This window comes from Portunus trituberculatus, chromosome 27 (genome assembly GCF_017591435.1).
Source record: "Portunus trituberculatus isolate SZX2019 chromosome 27, ASM1759143v1, whole genome shotgun sequence".
NCBI classification, from domain to species: domain Eukaryota; kingdom Metazoa; phylum Arthropoda; class Malacostraca; order Decapoda; family Portunidae; genus Portunus; species Portunus trituberculatus.
This window is the reverse complement of record NC_059281.1, coordinates 12472402-12491600: the sequence shown is the minus strand read 5'-3', so window position 1 is coordinate 12491600 and position 19199 is coordinate 12472402. Positions and strand designations below refer to the sequence as shown.

General features: G+C 40.1%; 1 protein-coding gene across 1 annotated transcript in view; it reads right to left on the bottom strand.

Annotated features, from left to right (window-relative positions):
* Positions 1-723: 723 nt before the first annotated feature.
* LOC123509907 (retinoid-inducible serine carboxypeptidase-like) overlaps positions 724-19199 on the bottom strand; it is a 31893-nt gene continuing 13417 nt past the window's right edge. Inside the window, exons 2-10 of the mRNA XM_045264524.1 lie at positions 17880-18106; positions 15438-15578; positions 7694-7783; positions 7214-7324; positions 6715-6973; positions 6046-6219; positions 5759-5836; positions 2232-2389; positions 724-1703 (exon numbers count right to left, since the gene is read on the bottom strand). Of these exons, the coding sequence (XP_045120459.1) occupies positions 1638-1703; positions 2232-2389; positions 5759-5836; positions 6046-6219; positions 6715-6973; positions 7214-7324; positions 7694-7783; positions 15438-15578; positions 17880-18106 (1304 nt within the window). The 3' untranslated portion in view covers positions 724-1637. The remainder of the gene's footprint in view (positions 1704-2231; positions 2390-5758; positions 5837-6045; positions 6220-6714; positions 6974-7213; positions 7325-7693; positions 7784-15437; positions 15579-17879; positions 18107-19199) is intronic.

Genomic DNA, 19199 nt, shown 5'->3' with positions numbered 1-19199 from the left:
TTAGCTGTCTATATTTATCTACATATATATATATATATATATATATATATATATATATATATATATATATATATATATATATATATATATATATACAACAGCCTGTACGTGTTTGTATTTTTTTTTTTTTTTTTTTTTCATGATGAGCAGGATTATATATACATAACATTTGTACTAATAGTAGGTAAGCATATTTTCATCCACAAATAGTCATTCAGAAGTTGTAATGTATTCAAAGTAATCTCGTTAATATAAAGATTTTTTTATTTATTTTCATTGTTTCTTCTTGTACATGTGTTTTAATGTTACCATCATCTCTTTCTCATACAGGTAAGTACACTGAGCAGGATGCAGTGTTGCAGCTGAGATGTAAAAAAAAAAAAAATACTTTAAATCAAGTTGAAATAAAATCTTAAATACATATAGCAAAAGTGAAGATGAATACAAGAATAGCCAATGTTTTGAAGTGTTAATAGAAAAGTGAAAGAGGAAACATGAAAAGCTAGTGAGCAAACTGCACACAAGAAATGGTGAGTAAAAATAGTGTTTGGAGCCCCTCTCTCTCTCTCTCTCTCTCTCTCTCTCTCTCTCTCTCTCTCTCTCTCTCTCTCTCTCTCTCTCTCTCTCTCATTGTTATTTTTGTTTCCTAAATATTGTTGAGCAGTTGTTTAATTTATATCTGTACCATTTTATAGTTCATCAAGGTGCATGCTAAAGATTTTCTTCTGTAATTCCTTTATTAAACAATATCCGTACACTATTAATGCATAATATGTCAAAGTAATCACATTGATCATTCATCTGCCACAAGCATCAACAAGCAATAAGCTACAGACAAGACACCTTTGCCTTGTTGGTGCTTGTTTCTGCCTCTATGCTCCCTGTGGAAAGACATGTCACAAAAAATTCATTGCTTCCCGTACAACCTTCTTTTATACTATACAGTTGAATTTGTGCTCTGATGTGTCATCCCGCACGCCCCGCCCACCCTTCCGCCAATTTGGTTATGACAATTCTCCTAATGTTTATTCTTATTTATTCATACAATTTTCTAAAGTATAGTTTATCATTTATAATTCCTCATTCACCACTGTCACACAAGTTAAATCTTTGAGGTGCCTGAGTAGTTGCAGAAGTTGATATGTAGACAGTTTTACTGGCCATTATCTTTTGCTTTAGCATTCATTTACTTTCTCTGGTTCAGGACCTCCACACATATAGTTTATTGCGAACTATTCACTCACAACCCTGACTCACAACTCACAATCAATACACAAGAAATGGTGCTTTCCTACATTCACAGGACACTCATCCAGTCATCAGTATGAGTGACCAGAATAGACTCCCTAAAGCTATACCTGTATATTTAGATATCACATAAGTTTAGACTCGAGCAGCACTGTTGTGTCTATATGTTGACAAGATAGCTACAGTTTGCTCAACCCATCCCAAGGAAACAGATGCTAGACAGACCACTACATAAATATAAAAAGTAGCAAGTCGGTTAATACTGCTGTTATGTTAGCCACCTGGCCCTACCCGTCCAATGCCCACCCCTGCAGCACCACACACACACACCTGCAATACCCCCTACAGTGCTATGGCCTGTCATGCATCTGTGAAGTATAAGTCACATACTACTTCTTGGTGCCCACGATCTCCTCCATTACCCTCATGGCCACGTCTCCTGCATCCAGCGGGACCTGCAGACCAAAACATTAAGCGTCAAGCAATCGGTAACAAGGGAAAATAAGAGTGGGGGGGAAAAAAGTGAGACAGAAGTACCTTATTTTTCACTTTTTGCTTAATTTTTTCTCACAACCAAACTTTGATCTTATCTTTATAAAAGTAAAAGATAAATTCTTTTATGATCCCTACATTTAAAAGAGAAAGTTACAACATTATATGCATGTAATTATCTTTTATCTTACTCTGAAAAAATTTTAAATGCCGATGGTACATATGTTGGATACCTTCAAGAGAAATGTTTGTTTGCCATTACCAGAAAGTAACACTGCCATATATCCAAAGACATAAAAAATAACAATGCTTTTTATATGTATTTTGATAGGTTAAAAGTACGGTAATATTTTTTCTGTGCATTTTGAAGAGATTAAGGAAAATAAGAATCTGTTTTGTACTTTGATAGATTAACAATTAAATATACTCATTGCATTTTGTGAAAGGTTAGAGATTCACAAGTATCATTCTCCCATGTATGCTGGGCTCACCATGTGTCCAGCATCCAGGATCCAATAGAAAGTGAAGTTCTTGAAAGACTTAGAGAAGGCCACAGTGCCACCATCAGAATCCACCATGGGCTTCCTAGAGGACTGCACCCACTGCTTGGTGCCTGCCCAGTGCATGTTCTCCACCCACTTCTGTGCACCTGCAAGTAGTTGGCAATGCTTGAAGTGCAAAGTTGTGCATGAGTAAAGCAAAGGAAACAAATTATTTTCATGTTTTGTTTGTCAATTTGAAAGTGATTCCAGTGAAGTGCTTTTGTCAATGTTCTTGCAGTATGTGGTAGGATTCTATTTAACTGAGGCTGCAATTTATTATCTGTGGTGGAACTGTGTGTGTGTGTGTGTGTGTGTGTGTGTGTGTGTGTGTGTGTATTTACCTAATTGTAACATACGGGAAAAGAGCTATGCTCGTACTGTCCCGTCTCCATATCTACTAATGTCCAGCTTTTTCTTAAAATCATGAATATTCCTTGCGTTGACCACTTCCACGTCTAAACTATTCCATGCTTCCACCCTTCTATGAGGGAAGCTATATTTTTTCACATCTCTCTATAAGTGGCCATTTTAGTTTTTCCCATGCCCTCTCGACATTCTTTCATTCCACATACACAGATCTTCCCTATCCATTTTTCCATGCCAATCATCACTCTGTATATTGCTATCAGGTCTCCCCTTTCTCTTCTGTTTTCCAGGGTCGGAAGTTGCATTCTGTTCAGTCTGTCTTCATAAGTCAAATCTCTTAAGTCAGGCACCATTTTTGTTGCAGCCCTCTGTACTTTCTCTAGTTTCCTTATGTGTTTCTTTAAGTTCGGAGCCCACTGTATTGTTGCATATTCAAGCCTTGGTCTTATCATTGCAGTAATTATTTTCTTCATCATTTCTTCATCTAAATATACGAACGCCACTCTTATGTTCCTCAATAAGTTCAATACTTCTCCAATTATTTTGTTTATATGTCTCTCTGGCGATAGGTCATTGGTAATTGTCACCCCAAGGTCTTTTTCTTCATGACTGGTTTTATGTCTTCATTTCCTATCTTGTACATACTCCTGATTCTTCTTTCACTCTTGCCAAACTCTAATTTCTTGCATTTTGTCGTGTTGAACTCCATTTGCCATGTACAGCTCCATTTCCATATTCTGTCCAAGTCTTCCTGGAGTAGTTCGCAATCTTTGTCACATCTCACTTTTCTTAACAATTTTGCATCGTCTGCAAATAGGCTCACATAACTGGACACCCCATCCACCATGTCATTTATGTAGACCGCGAACATTACTGGTGCCAACACTGATCCCTGTGGAACTCCACTCTCCACCAAGCCCCATTCTGATGGTCTGTCCTTAATTATTGTTCTCATTTCTCTTCCTACCAAAAGTCTTCCATCCATTTTAGTAAACTGCCATGCACTCCTCCTACCATTTCAAGTTTCCAGATCAGTCTCCGGTGTGGTACCTTATCAAAGGCCTTTTTTAAATCCAGATATATTCCATCAGCCCAACCATCTCTTTCCTGTATTACATCTATCACCCTCGAATAGTAACATATCAGGTTTGTCGTGCATGAACGCCCTTTTCTAAAACCAAATTGACACTCACAAAGTATGTCATTTTTCTCCAAGAAGTCTGTCCATCTATTCTTCACCACCCTCTCACACATCTTAGCTACCACACTTGTAAGTGACACTGGTCTATAGTTCAATGGGTCTCTCTTGTTACCTGATTTATAAATTGGGACAATGTTAGCTCTTTTCCAGTCTTGGGGCACTACACCTTCCCTTAATGAGGCATCAATTACTTCACAAACTTTTTCTGCCAGTTGCTCCCTGCATTCTCTTAAAATCCATCCTGATACCCCATCAGGTCCCACAGCTTTTCTCACTTCTAAACTCCCCATCATATTCTTGATCTCCTCCACAGTTACTTGAAACTCCTTCATAATCCCTTTCTGTTCCATTACCAGTGGTTTGTCAAAAGCAGTCTCCTTTGTGAATACCTTCCGAAAGCATCCATTCATAGCCTCTGCCATTTCCTGGGATCCTCACTGCATACTCCATTTACTTCTAAACTTTCAATACTTTCTCTATTTTTGATGTTGTTGTTCACATGTCTGTAAAAAGCCTTGGTTGGTCTTTACATTTATCAATTATATCCTTTTCTTGTTTCTTTCTTTCTTCTCTTCTAATCAACACATATTCATTTCTTGCTCTTTTGTAACTTTCCCACTGCTTAATCCGTCTTTTCCTTCTCCACCTCTTCCATGCATCCTCTTTTCTTGTTCTAGCCTTTTCACATCTATCGTTAAACCAGTCCTGCTTTCCAACTTCTCTATGTTGTCTTATTGGTACAAATTTTTCTCACCTTCTTTGTATATTTTTATAAATTCCTTCCACTTTTCATTTGCTCCTTAGCACTCTTGAATTTCATCCAATTTGTCTCTTGAAAGAATTTCTTTAGGTTTCCAAAATCTGTCTTGGCATAATTCCATCTTCCCACTTTATATTCTTCATTTCTTCTAGATTTCTCTTCATCTATCACCTTGAACTCCAAAACTGCATGATCACTCTTTGCTAAAGGGCACTCCACCCTCATCTCCTCAATGACCATTGGCTCTGTACTAAAGACCAAGTCCAGTCTTGACGATGCTCCCTCTCCTCCAAACCTAGTATCTTCTTTGACCCACTGAGTTAACACATTTTCCATTGCCAGTGTCAATAGTGTATTTCCCCATGTTGTCTCTGATCCTTCCATTGACCAGTCCTCCCAACACACCTCTTTACAATTAAAATCTCCCATCATTATAGTTCGTTCACAGCCACCCAACATTTCTTCCAGACATGTTCCTGTATCACTTATCATTTCTTCATATTCCTGTACTGACCATGCATTTGTCTTAGGTGGTACGTACACCACTATGTAGTGCCTCTTTTTCCTTCATTAGTTTCTGCTCTGATCTTTAGCACTTCTGCCTTTCCCATACCTTCTTTCACTTGATCCACCTTTATATCTTTTTAACCAGCAACATCACTCCTCCTCCCATCTTACCTACTCTATTTCTTTTCCAAACATTATATTTCCTTCTCCAACCATCATCAGGTCTTCTCCCTCTCTCAGTTTTGTTTCAGTAAGACCCACAATATCTGGGTTCTTGTCCCTCAAGTAATCGTTGAGTTCTAAAATCCCGATATCACTCCATTTATGTTGGAATACATTACATTCCGCTCATACGTAAGTTTCTTTAGTCCTTTCTTGCTGTACTTTTCTGGGTTATGAACCACTTCCTCAGTCTCATATCCAAGATTCTCCAGAAAAACTCTTTCTTCTCCTCTTCTGTCCTCTCTTCATTTTTTTCAAAGCCTCCTTTCTCAACTCATTTAACATTTCTCTTTCCTTTTCACCGAGATCTCTTCTCAACCAAATCTTCCTTGTTGTGTGTGTGTGTGTGTGTGTGTGTGTGTGTGTGTGTGTGTGTGTGTGTGTGTTTGTGTGCCTTTGCGTATGTCCATTAGTACCTACCAGGGGTGCTGACGATCAGGTCCAGCTGGCCATTGTACACCACCACCTTGAGGGATGTTGTGTTCAGTAACATCTCCACTGCAATAGAAAATAATTCAGTGTTATAGTAACTGAGTCAAGGTGCTTTTTTTCATACCAGTGCAATCAGAAATGTAAATATAAGTACAAGTAAGGCACCAAAATACTTCAGAATAGTCTGTAATATTGTTTCACTTAGGAGACAATTAATAAGCAACTAAGGAACCTTCTTGATGTTTCCTGAGTTCAGCCAACACATGTCCACCTACCATTCTTGACAACAGGGTTCATGAAATCTTCAGAGAGTGCCTCAAACACATGCTTGCTCTGGCCTCCCCATGTGATGTTTACAGGGATCACCTTGAGCTTGTCCCTGATTGGTCCATTCATCAGTTTGCTCAGGTCTTTGGAGAGCAGACCAACGTGGTGGTTGTACAGGTATTCTGGGGAAGGGAGAGAGGGTGGGTAGTTATTCATCTGTTTGACATGTAATTCTCACCCAGCATCCCTTTGCTGTGTGATGAGTGGTGTCTCCTGAAGGTTGAGAATGATAGAGGAGTACTTGTAGTGGTTAGTGTTAAAGGTTAAGTGTTGAAATAGGCTTACAGTTTGAAAAAAATAGCAAAGTAATAAATTTGGATAATGGCTTAGTACTGCCAATCTCTGGAAAAGGCTATAATGACAAGTAACAGATCTGCACCTATATTTTTTTTCAGCAACTTCAACACCTGAGAGATAGTGCAAATTTGATAGTCTCTAAACAACTGCACATCTCAACATATTCAAGACCAGCAGCACTCCACTCACTCAAGCCACAACTATTACAAACTCCCATATTTTCTGTATAGGCAACACTGCCCCATCTCTCTATGCCTTTCTATTGTACTCATCCTGTGGTAAGACAAGGCAGTCAGTCACCATGTGTGCTGAGTTCTTACCAAGCTCAGGGGACTTCAAGCGGTACGTGTTCCTGCTGGCCATCACTGACAGCACGTGGTTGTGATGTACAGAGGCATTGCCGCGTGCAGGTGTCTTGAGAATGTTGTAGAAGTTGACGCCATTGGTTACTGTCTCCACGAGTCCCTCAGCCTCAGCCCACAGCTTGGTGGAGTCTGCCATCTTGCCATTCTTCACTGCTGCCGCCACCTCAGCCGTCTTGTTGTCAATGGCGCCCTCACCAGCAGAATCAACCAAAGACTGTGAGGAGAGGGACTGCTTAATTGATTGATTGCTTTAAGGCTCAGCAACATCAAGATCTTCAAAGAATAGAAGAGAATAAGAGAAGCTACAAGAAGCCATCACACCTACACATGGCAATCAAGTGTATGAAACTTACCTTCCTGTTTTCATGGTCATCCCTAGCCTAAAATGATAAGAGCTGAGGTGCTTTTTCCACACTAAGCTGATTGCTGTGGGAATGAGGAGCACGAGACTCACCGTGGCATAGAGGTATGGCCCCCAAGACATCACAGCATCCACGGGGGAGATCCAGGAGTCACCCATCACCAGCCCTGCCAACTGGCAACGCACCTTCTTCTGCTGCACTGCCTGTGGGGACCCAGAGTGTCTTAATGTAGGTGAAAGCTAATGAAAAGTCACCATTTATGAGGCAAATGAATTTCAGAAGGTATGCAAAAATAATGAAGAATGTTACATGAATGTTATGAGAGCTTTGGTCATGACATTATGTTGTAACTAAATGCACATCACGAGCAAGTGGAAATATGCTAAGTATTATATTGAAAAAAGCACAAGTTCACAAGGCTTAAAAAAAATCTGCACGTGTTGAAACATTAAAGGATATACAAATATTCCTCCTATGGTTTGAGTTTCCTAATCATCATTCACACTCATAAAAAGGTGATACTATATGCTTGTGTGAAAGGGATGAAATGAACCAAGGAGGCAAAAACCCACCTTGCTGAGTGCCTGAGCAAACCGTGCCCCCATCTTGCCACCATAGGACTCAGTGAAGATGTACAGTGGAACAGTTTCAAACTCTGGCACCTGCAGGAGAGATACAGAGTTACATGAATTGCAAAGACACCCAGGCCACATCACACCTAGCAGTCTTCACAGTGACCTGATCTTAGGACTACTGAGAAAGTATTAGCAGTATAAAAGTGCCCTGAATGAGAAGGCCAAACAGGAAACAGATAAGAAATAAATACTTTGCAGAATTAAAGAAGTAAAAGCCCGAAAGGAAATTTTAAAGAGTATATAGTAATGTAGACAGGTGAAATGAGGTGCTTCCCTAACCTAGGCAAGGAAGTTACTTGTAATGTTTATTTGAACAATGAATCTGTGAGGATTGAAAGATTTTCCAACAATGGTGCAACTATTTCCTCACACATGAAAGAGAGAGAGAGAGAGATTATTATTATTTTCCCTTGCACCATCCTGTCATTATTTCCTATGAAGCATCCTTTCACCACCAGAGATTAGATTAAGGAAGATTAGATAAAGTTTCACACATTTCCACAAAGCTTAAAACATTACTTGCACAAACAACCATAGTACAAATTGATATTACATCATTGTACTCTCAAGGACAACTCTTATATGTAGAAGTAGGAAGAGAAACATATACTAGTATACCTAATCATTCTCATATTTATGCCCCACCCTGTAATTCTTGATGGTGTCACGAAAAATTTGTCCTGATCGAGATTTATTGTATTTGTATTATTATTATTATTATCAGTATTGTTGTTATTGTTTTCTTGAACTATAGAGGTCAGTGTTTCATTGTTTCCACCTATCATCTTGTTTTCATGCCGGCGTTGACAGACAAAGGCCTTCACAATGCAGTGATAGCACAACTGAAAATAACAACAACCACAAGCCTTGATAAAGAGGGTAAAAACATTCTTTCCCTCTGTCGCTAAAATTACTTGGTGCCATACTGTGTCATTTTTAACTTGCAAGAATGTATATTCTTAGTTGATCTGGCAATATTTCAAAGCTTTCATGAATTTAGAACAGTCAAATATCATTACTAAAGTTTCAGCAATGTCTGTTTTCCAAAGCTTTCATGAATTTAGAACAGTCAAATATCATTACTAAAGTTTCAGCAATGTCTGTTTTCTCTGTCCTCACCACTCTCTTCTATTATTATTATTATTATTATTATTATTATTATTATTATTATTATTGTTATTATAGTTATTTATCAATCAGTCAATTTTCCTTTTTTTCATTAACTCGATCCTATCAATATGCCATTAGTGGAGTTTTACCAATGTCAATCACTCATTTTTGTGCTATTTAGTAAGTTAATCTAGCAAACAATCAGCACTTCGTTCCTTTCATAATATTAACCCTCTGATTTGTTAGGAACACCTTTCCTTAATTGCTTAGTGAGACACCCTTACTATAACCTGGATAGAAACTGGAAACACCTATACTTTTCATCCCCTTCTTTCCTGTAGATGCTTATAGTGCTGATCACATGCATTACTTCTAGTGGTGCAAGAGTTCAATACAATCATACACACCATTACTAAGCTTTCACCAGTACCTCTTGCCTCCCACCAACCCCCCATCACCACCACCATCACCTGTACCTAGATAGATTGCACTGATTGGCCTGCTATTCAGACTGAGGTCTAATACAGGTGATGAATAGAGACCAGCAGATGTGGCTAAGGTACACACACACACACACACACACACACACACACACACACACACACACACACACACACACACACACACACACACACACACACACACACTCTATACTATACTCAAGGTTAATAGTGTCGGTGTTATGTGTATAGGCTATGAATGGTTTCTATAGTAAGTTTGGCCTTATTGTGGGTGAAGTATTTGTTGTGTTGGTGTCAGGGATGAATGCTGTCCATGTGGGGTTCAGAATTCTGGGTTTGATAGGTACCCAGTGTGTTCGTTGTTGTTTTAGGTTTTTGTGGTTCATTTTATTGAGGATAAATTGAATTTTCTTTATGTGTGTGTGTGTGTGTGTGTGTGTGTGTGTGTGTGTGTGTGTGTGTTGAAGAGTGAGTTTTTTATTTTTCTTCTTCATGTTTCTTTTCCTTCTATTTTTTACTATTGTGTTTTTCCTCTCGTATCTTTTTATTTTGTATTTTTCCAGTACCATTCTTATTGTCTTTCTTTTTTTCTTTTTCTTTTCTTTTTTTCTTTTTTCATCATCATCATTATCATCTTTTCTTTTTTTCTTCTTCTTCTTCTTCTTCTTATTATTATTATTATTATTATTATTATTATTATTATTATTATTTGGTGGTGGTGGTGGTGGTGGTCCGCTATCAAAACTTCATGACCAAGGAATCACACATAAGCAAACAAACGCATTAATTTTATAGTGTATTTAACCTTTTTTTTTACCCTAAGGACATTTACGTCACTAATTGTGAGTTTAATTATTATATAGACACAGTTATCTTGAGAGAGAGAGAGAGAGAGAGAGAGGTAAAACGTAATGAGTTTATTATGAATATTTTTTCTTCATAACCAGTAACATCAACTTTTATTTATTTATTTGATTATTTTTATTATTACTATTATTATTATTATTATTATTATTATTATTATTATTTCATTTCAAGTCTGATCTTTCCACTTAATACACATCAGCAACGCCTCTCTCTCTCTCTCTCTCTCTCTCTCTCTCTCTCTCTCTCTCAAGGCTGAACACTGCTGGGCTTGCCTCCTCGCTACTTACTATATGTTGATTGAATAAATAAAGGACAGTGCAAACAGTCATTAATCAGACCACCAGTTATGAAGTAATGGCAAGGATTCTGTGTTTCTGGGCGGTGGTGGATGTTGAGTCACTACAACACGAGACAATTAGCACCACGAGAAGTAAACCGTTAAGTCTTCATGAGCACCTACATGAGAGTTAGCGGTGAGAAACAAATAGTAGTAGCAGAATTAATGCGTGAAGTCTGTATTTGCAGGTACATGAAAGTTAGCGCTGAGAAGCAATGAGTACCAATAGAAACAATGCGTGAAGTTTTTATAAGCATCTACGTGAAAGGCCCGTATTCTGTAACACCTCCGCGTCGCACCACCACTATTTTGAAAGGGCTCCAGTTGAAGTGACACGGGTTTTCAAGGATGTTTCTGCAGTTCTAGAGACATTTTAACAACTTTTCTGCATTATCAATAGAAAAATATTCTTTACAACTCTACAAATCGTCTCTGTGGGTTTTGAAAATTTGTCGCGGTGAGAGGGAACGTTTCTGAATATGGCGCGAAGTTAGCGATAAAAAAGCAAATAGTAGCACCAATGCGTGAAAGTTAGCGGTGGAAAAGAATATATTTTGCAATTTCTTCCCAATTCAAATGTTCGGTTGGGCTGTAGAACACTGAAAGTTACCTCTTCGGTGACTGGGAAAGGTGTACCAAGTGTGAATTAAAAGTTAAAGCAACAGTCACTGCAGGGAAACACGAACACACTTCTTGCTTAATGCAGGGAGAGACGGGAAAAAATAATACAGAAGGGAGAAATTGAAAATGCAAATGATAAAACAATAATAAAAAAAATACTAAAAGGAAATAGAAAAATAGATCGATAGTTAATAACACGTGAAAGTGCTCCATATTTATATAGGCCTGTTGTGTAAAAGTTAATAGTGTAGGAAAAGATGAGAAACATTTGAGAGGCCGGAGAAAAATATATGTATGACCGCTCGTTTGGTTAAATGGCTCAGAATTACATAGGTTTGGAAAAGAGAAAGATATGTAGTAGAAAGTTAAATTTGGCGTAGGTCTTAAAAGAGGAAAGATTACAAAGAAGGTTACATGAAAACTTACTTGTAGGAGATACGAGTAGATAAGTAGTAGTAGTAGTAGTAGTAGTAGTAGTAGTAGTAGTAGTAGTAGCAAAATGTATTATGTGTAGGAATTTAGGAAAGTTAGGATAGATAAAGTTATGGTGATGAAGAAAGTAAGAGAAACATACGTGCAAGATTAATTTACTAAACAATAACAACAATACAACAGCAGCTGCAGATTGGTAGGCCCTTGGTGGCTGGTGAATGGGTATCAGTGTGTGGCTAGAGCGTCACGACAGCGGGGTCATGATGGCGGCGCCTGCGCAGTGCTGCTACGTGGCAATTACTAGCTCGAGGTCGTTTAAAAGTCTGAATAATTATTAAATAACTGAGGAATATTAGGAGGAGTGTGAGAGGGAAGTTAATTACGATAATGGTAATACTCGTACTATCATCAACACCACCATTATTATTATTATTATTATTATTATTATTATTATTATTATTTATTTTTTATTGAGTTTCTTTGGGCCTGTCACATTAAATGTCGTCACTGCAGATCAATTTTCTTCTGTGTCTTCCTCCGTCACAGTCATTACAAGCAGGTCTTTCAATGCACATATAAACTTTTTCTTAGGCCTTTCTTCTTCCTGCTGCGTGAATCCATTTCCAGCATCCCCCTCCCCATGTACACACCTTCTGACGTGCCTAGACCACCTTACTGACATCCACTACAAGTATATCTTCCTTCATTGCATTTATAAATCTCAGGTCTACCAATACTGAATAAATTAATCTTTAGTATCCTCCCTCTTTCACATTCTCGGCCCTGTTCGTGGACTGGCATGTGAGTGGGTCCTTTTGTTTACCAATTTTTGTTGCCCTTAGCCACTTCTCCCGTCCTACATATATGAAAGAAATAGATAACAATACTTCTCGTCTCCCGTCTTGACGCTCCCATGTCACTTGAGTCTCGTTTTTCTAACCTTATCCCCTAAACAGAGACACGCCTTTCCCTGATGCCAGAATACACATGTTCCTCCCATGCACTGTGTATCTGAGGCTTGGACCGGCATCCGAAAGCCTCGTAGTGTTCATAAATTGATGTGATTAAGTAAGCCAAAGTGTCCCTGAGGAACAAGCAAGTATTACCAGCGCAGTGTTTGCCAGCAGGCGCCACCTCTTTGTCGCGGCGCCGGCAGCCAAAGAATTGAGCCACTGTGCTACGCTAGGCAGGCTGACGACGACCACGACGACACACACACACACACACACACACACACACACACACACACACACACACACACACACACACACACACACACACACACACACACATGAAAAAAAGAGGTTAAAGACACGTACGCACAAAATCTTAATTCAAATGAGAGAGAGAGAGAGAGAGAGAGAAAGAGAGAGATTAATAAGCAAAAAAATAAAGATTCGTCCTGCTTCTGCTCTTCGTCCTTGCTTTCATCCCTCCTCCTCCTCCTCCTCCTCCTCTAAGTGCACGCAGGAGGGCAGTGTCCTAGTGAACCCTTTCCTTCCTCCATTCCACCTTCCCTCTCTCCCTCCCTCCTCCTCCTCCTCCTCTTCCCCTTCATTTTCATCCTCACTTCCTCCATCTTCACTCTCGTTGCACTCTCTCTCTCTCTCTCTCTCTCTCTCTCTCTCTACAGCTAGTCAGTCAATGTGTCCGCCCTTCACGGCTCACCACCTCTTCATTTGTTTATTCATCCATTCATTTATGTACGGTCTGTCGATTAATGTGTCTGTCCTTCACGCCTCATCACCTCGTCAGTATGTGTGGTATTCCTCTCCGTCTCTCATCAGTGACAGGCCAGATAAATACCAAAGATGAATCCCACAAAGTCCAGCATCCTGTGGCCTTGTCGTGGTGAATGCTTGTGCTTGCGTCACTCGAGAAGTTGTTGTTGTTGTTGTTTTCTACTTGTTATGTCATCTTACCGTCTGTTATTTTTCTTTCATCTATTCAGTTTTTTGTTGCCATGTTTTTTTTATTGTTTTTATTTGTTCTTAATTCCTTCAGTACCACGGCACGTTTTCATATTCAATTCTGCTTTCTATTTGACGATTTTATACAGCTTTAGAAACACATGTTGGGATTAGAATAGTAAAGACTGTGGCCGTTAATCTTCTGACTTCCGTGGATCTGTCCTAATCTCAATAAAATCGTCTAATCGTACTCAGATATCAAGGTAAAAATGCTTCTTTGTATCCTTAATTTTTTTCTTGTGTCATTTTGTTTGTGAATCAGTTCGTTCGTTTACACTTATTTAGTTCACAACCCAGAAAGAGAGAAAAGAAATTACAGTCTTTCGTTTATATTTCCTATTTATAACCATCCATCCGTCCATTCATCCATTCGCCGAAGCGTGACGTACGGGCGCAATCCTTCCGACCACAAGCAGGGATGGGGACGGAGGGGGACACAAGGATGGGAGGCGCCGGACGTGTGTTAGTGTGAGCTCATTTCCACCTTGCGTGTGTAGCATTCCCGAGACGTGTACCGATAGTGACGGTGACGTGGGTGTTGTTTGTCCATACACGCTCTCCTCCTCCTCCTCCTCCTCCTCCTCCTCCTCCAGAATCAGATTAGACAGTGTACCTAGATAAGGACCAATCAGCACGCACGTAATTAATTTAGGTACGCGTTATCATATGGGTGTTTACAAGGAATATATTTGATTCAGCTCCTATGAATGATAGTGTGGTGAAATGTCTTCTTCGTTTGTTTTTGTTGTTATTGTCGTTCTTGCAGCTGTTGTTGTTGTTTCCTTTTTCTTGTTCTGTTATGGTATTGTTTGGGTTCTGCTGTTGCTGGTTAACCGTTTCATCTCAATCCTCTTCTTATCCATGTTTTCATCTTACTGACCTTCATTTTTATTGATTTTCTTTACGTCTGCATTATTTTCTGGGTCTTCTTTGGTCTCAATCCGCGGCTCAGGCACAGACGACCCTCGTGGTATATGCAGAGAGGCCAGACTAGGAGACCAAACAGACAGACAAACAGAGAGAGAGAGAGAGAGAGAGAGAGAGAGAGAGAGAGAGAGTGACTTTATAAACTATAGGCAAAGGTCACAAGATTTGGGAGAGATATGGTCAGGAAGTTTGGGTTTCCTCCTCCTCCTCCTCCTCTTCTTTTTCTTCTTTTCTCCACGTCCGGCCCCACTCTTTCTCTAAGTGCACAACTCCAGCCTTTTTTTATAGTATGTAAATCAGTAACTGTATCGTAGCGTGAAGGATAACAGGCCCGGCTGGAACTAGTTGTAACTGTAACTGGACATATTTTTCTCGCATTTATGTTGGTTATTTTTATTTGAGTGCGAGTATTTTGCTGGTTCACTCACTTCCTTTCTCAATCCATCAGTTAAACAGTCAGTTAGTCAAAGAAATTCATCCATACATACATCATTCAGTCAATCAGTCAGTCACTTACTCACCCATCTACACACACACACACACACACACACACACACACACACACACACACACACACACACACCCGGTAGCTCAGTGGTTAGAGCACTGGCTTCACAAGCCAGAGGACCGGGGTTCGATTCCCCGGCCGGGTGGAGATATTTGGGTGTGTCTCCTTTCACGTGTAGCCCCTGTTCACCTAGCAGTGAGTAGGTACGGGATGTAAATCGAGGAGTTGTGACCTTGTTGTCCCGGTGTGTGGTGTGTGTCTGGTCTCAGGCCTATCCGAAGATCGGAAATAATGAGCTCTGAGCTCGTTCCGTAGGGTAACGTCTGGCTGTCTCGTCAGAGACTGCAGCAGATCAAACAGTGAAACACTCTCTCTCTCTCTCTCTCTCTCTCTCTCTCTCTCTCTCTCTCTCTCTCTCTCTCTCTCTCTCTCTCTCACCAAGACTCACCTTTTTAAAGAAGCCTGCCATGAAGGTGACGAGGTCTGCGGCGATGACACTGTTGTTGGTGGGCAGCAACTTGAGGTCCTGCACGTAGCTGAACCCCGTGCCCACTGGGTTGTCCACAAACAGCACGTTCACCTCCTTCGTCTGATGGAAGAAGGAAAGAATGAGGTTAAGTTAGGTTAGATTTGGTTTGTGTTCTGGGGAAAAGTCGGGAAGAGAGAGGTGAGGTTACGTTAGGTTTGGTTAGTTTAGTTTAGGTTTGTCTATTGAGGGGAAGGGAAGGAGTAGAAGAAAGATAGGTCTGGTTAAGTTTGCGTGTTCAGGGGAAAAGAAGGGAAAAAAGGTTTAGTTAGGTTTGTGTGGAAAAAGGGAGGAAAATAAGGTTAAGTTTGCTTGGGAAAAAGAAAAAATAAAGTCAAGTTTGCAGAGGAAAGGGTGGAAAAGGAGGTAAGGTTTGCAGAGAAAAGGAGGAAAAGATTAAGTTTGCAGGATAAAGAAAGAAAAGTTAAGTTTGCAGAGGAAAGGGAGGAAGAGGAAAAGTTGCAGAGCATAAGAGAGAAAAATTAGGTTAAGCTTGCGTAAGGAGAACACGATAAAACTTCATAAAGCGTCAGAATGCACTCATTTCCTATCATGATTCCGTCACAGTAAACGATAAGGAAGACCTGGTTATGATTCACGGCACATGCGTTGCTCTCTGGCTTACATTTATTTTTTTTTATTTATAATATGTGGGATTTTCACGGGAATTTATAGGCTAAAGGGGATACTTTTTGGGGTACCTCCTATCTCAAAGCCCACCCGCTAGGAAACCCTTGCCCCGAGTGAGGAAGCCCAACCTACACTCGGATCGTGGACAGGATTCGAACCCGTGCCCTTAGAGACCCCTTGAACCCCAATGCCCCCCTGGTTCCACTGTACCACGGCGGCTTCTATATGACCTGGAACTGCTCCAAACACTTCACTACTTTCAAAAGACGAGTTCATAAGGATGTTTTTATGGTTCTATTGGCAGATAAACCATTTTTTACCAAGTAACAGGAGAAATACTCTTGAGAACCTGGCTAATCACCTCCACGGGCTAAAATGTGGGAACTAGACGTGCTAAGTTGCATGCATCAGGAAGGGAAGGACAATGGTAGGGGAAGGTAGCAATGCATTTCCTATAGTTTGTTCACGTCTCAGTGAAGGACAAAGTGTATGGAAGAAAGGAAGAAAGGTGTGAGAGTATTAATGAGGGTTCTGTGTCGTAATGTTGTGTAATTAATGCGTACTTCCGTTTTGGTAGAGAGAGAGAGAGAGAGAGAGAGAGAGAGAGAGAGAGAGAGAGAGAGAGAGAGAGAGAGAGAGAGAGAGAGAAGGGGAACTTTAATCATGATATAGTGATGAAACAAAAGTAAAGAACAAAATAAGGGAAAAATCTTAATTTATTATTTCCTCACAAGTAGAAAAATAAAACTAACAATAACGGAGATAAAAATAAAACCGTGATTTTAAAGAACAAAAACCTAAAAGAAAACAACAATAATCAAATAATAATAAATGCCATACGAATAAGCGATCACAGCACACAATACTTCTAAATGCTGACAAAAAAATATGCAAACAATACTACAAATTCTAAACCTTTACTGTCTTAATACCTCACCACAAAGACCTCCATGCCAACCTGTCACTACTGCCACCTGTCAACCCCACCTCGCCCACCAGTCACAGGTAAAGAGATGATGAGGGCAGTCATGCACAGGTGACGTCTATCCAACCATGCACAGGTGTTGAACTATTGCCTGCACCCTTTATTAACCTAAATTATCTAATCCACATGTCCCAGGTGTTGTAGTACAGGTGGCTTTGTGGGTTGTGGTGAGGAAATAAAATGTGCAATACTGTTACGTGTCATGTGTGGATTTTCCTGAAAGAGAGTAAGCTTCTTCTTCAGTGTTTCCTCTTCCCAATGACTTCATATCTTATCTCCTGTCATCTGACACACACACACACACACACACACACACACACACACACACACACACACACACACACACACACACACACACACTCACACACACACACACACACACACACACACACACACACACACACATTCCCCGGCCGGGTGGAGATATTTGGGTGTGTCTCCTTTGACGTGTAGCCCCTGTTCACCTAGCAGTGAGTAGGTACGGGATGTAAATCGAGGAGTTGTGACCTTGTTGTCCCGGTGTGTGGTGTGTGCCTGGTCTCAGGCCTATCCGAAGATCACAATGAGTTCTGAGCTCGTTCCGTAGGGTAACGTCTGGCTGTCTCGTCAGAGACTGCAGCTGATCAAACAGTGAATTACACACACACACACACACACACACACACATACACACACACACTCTCTCTCTCTCTCTCTCTCTCTCTCTCTCTCTCTCTCTCTCTCTCTCTCTCTCTCTCTCTCTCTCTCACCCAAGCATAGGTCCTGTTCTTGAGGTCAGCAGTCTTGGGGCCAATCTCGAGGAAGTTGCCTATACCAGTGGAGGAGGCGCCTGGCCCCCCCTGCAGCCACATCACCAGGGGTCTGTGGATGTACTCCGTGGTGCTGGTGGTGTAGTAGAGCCAGAAGAACATGTGGGCACCGGGGCGCACGTTGACGTACCCCCAGGTCTCCTTCCCCTCGTCCCCATCCTTAGCCCCTGGGGGAGAAAGGGATGGAAATGTTTCACTCTCTTTGTCTCACCTTAAGCGAAAGTTTTGGCTGTGTTTACTGGTAACTTTATGTACTGCGAGGGTTCAAATCAGACTCATAAAAGCATCTCCAGGTTCTGTTTTACTTGTTTATGGGGGTGTCTACTGGTAACTCTGTGTATCGTGTGGGTTCAGATCAGACTCATTCAAAGCATCTCCAGGTTCTGTTTTACCTGTTATTGTGGTGTTTACTGATAACTTTCCTAACCTAACCTAACCTAACCTAACTATGTATCGTGTGGGTTCAAATTAGACTCATACAAGCATTTCCAGGTTCTGTTTTACTTGTTATTGTGGTGTTAACTGATAACTTTATGTATCGTGTGGGTTCAGATCAGACTCATTCAAAGCATCTCCAGGTTCTGTTTTACTTGTTTATGGCGGTGTTTACTGGTAACTTTATGAATTGCGAGGGTTCAAATTAGACTCATCAAAGCCTCTCCAGGTTCTTCTTCATCTCTTCCAGGCCATTGTTCCACTCAGAAAGGAGAAATATGATAACGTCTCTTTTTTCGCGATAAAATGAAGATGATGACGATGCAACAACATTACTGACAACTCTGTTAATGTTGAAGTCAAACACATGTAAAAGTTTCATGTATGTGTCTTTGTTTCTTCTTTGTTTGTTTATTCATTGTTTAGTCTCATGTGGTTATCTTGAAATATGTAATTGATTAGTTACATTCCTGAAAAAAAAATGTGTACTGTAATAAATTGACCGTGAATAACATATAGATAGACAGATAATACAGTGAAAAAAAAAATCAATAAAAAAACGGGTGATCTGCAGGATATATGACCGCATAGAAACATAAACAGAAAATGAATAAGAGTGCTTATGATAAAATTAATTAAATTAGGTCACGTGGTAAGATTGAAACACATTTTGAATTCATTTTGTGTGTGTGTGTGTGTGTGTGTGTGTGTGTGTGTGTGTGTGTGTGTGTGTGTGTTTTGTTGTGCATGTGTGGTGTGTCACGTCACATTATGTACTGTAGAGAGAGAGAGAGAGAGAGAGAGAGAGAGAGAGAGAGACCCACG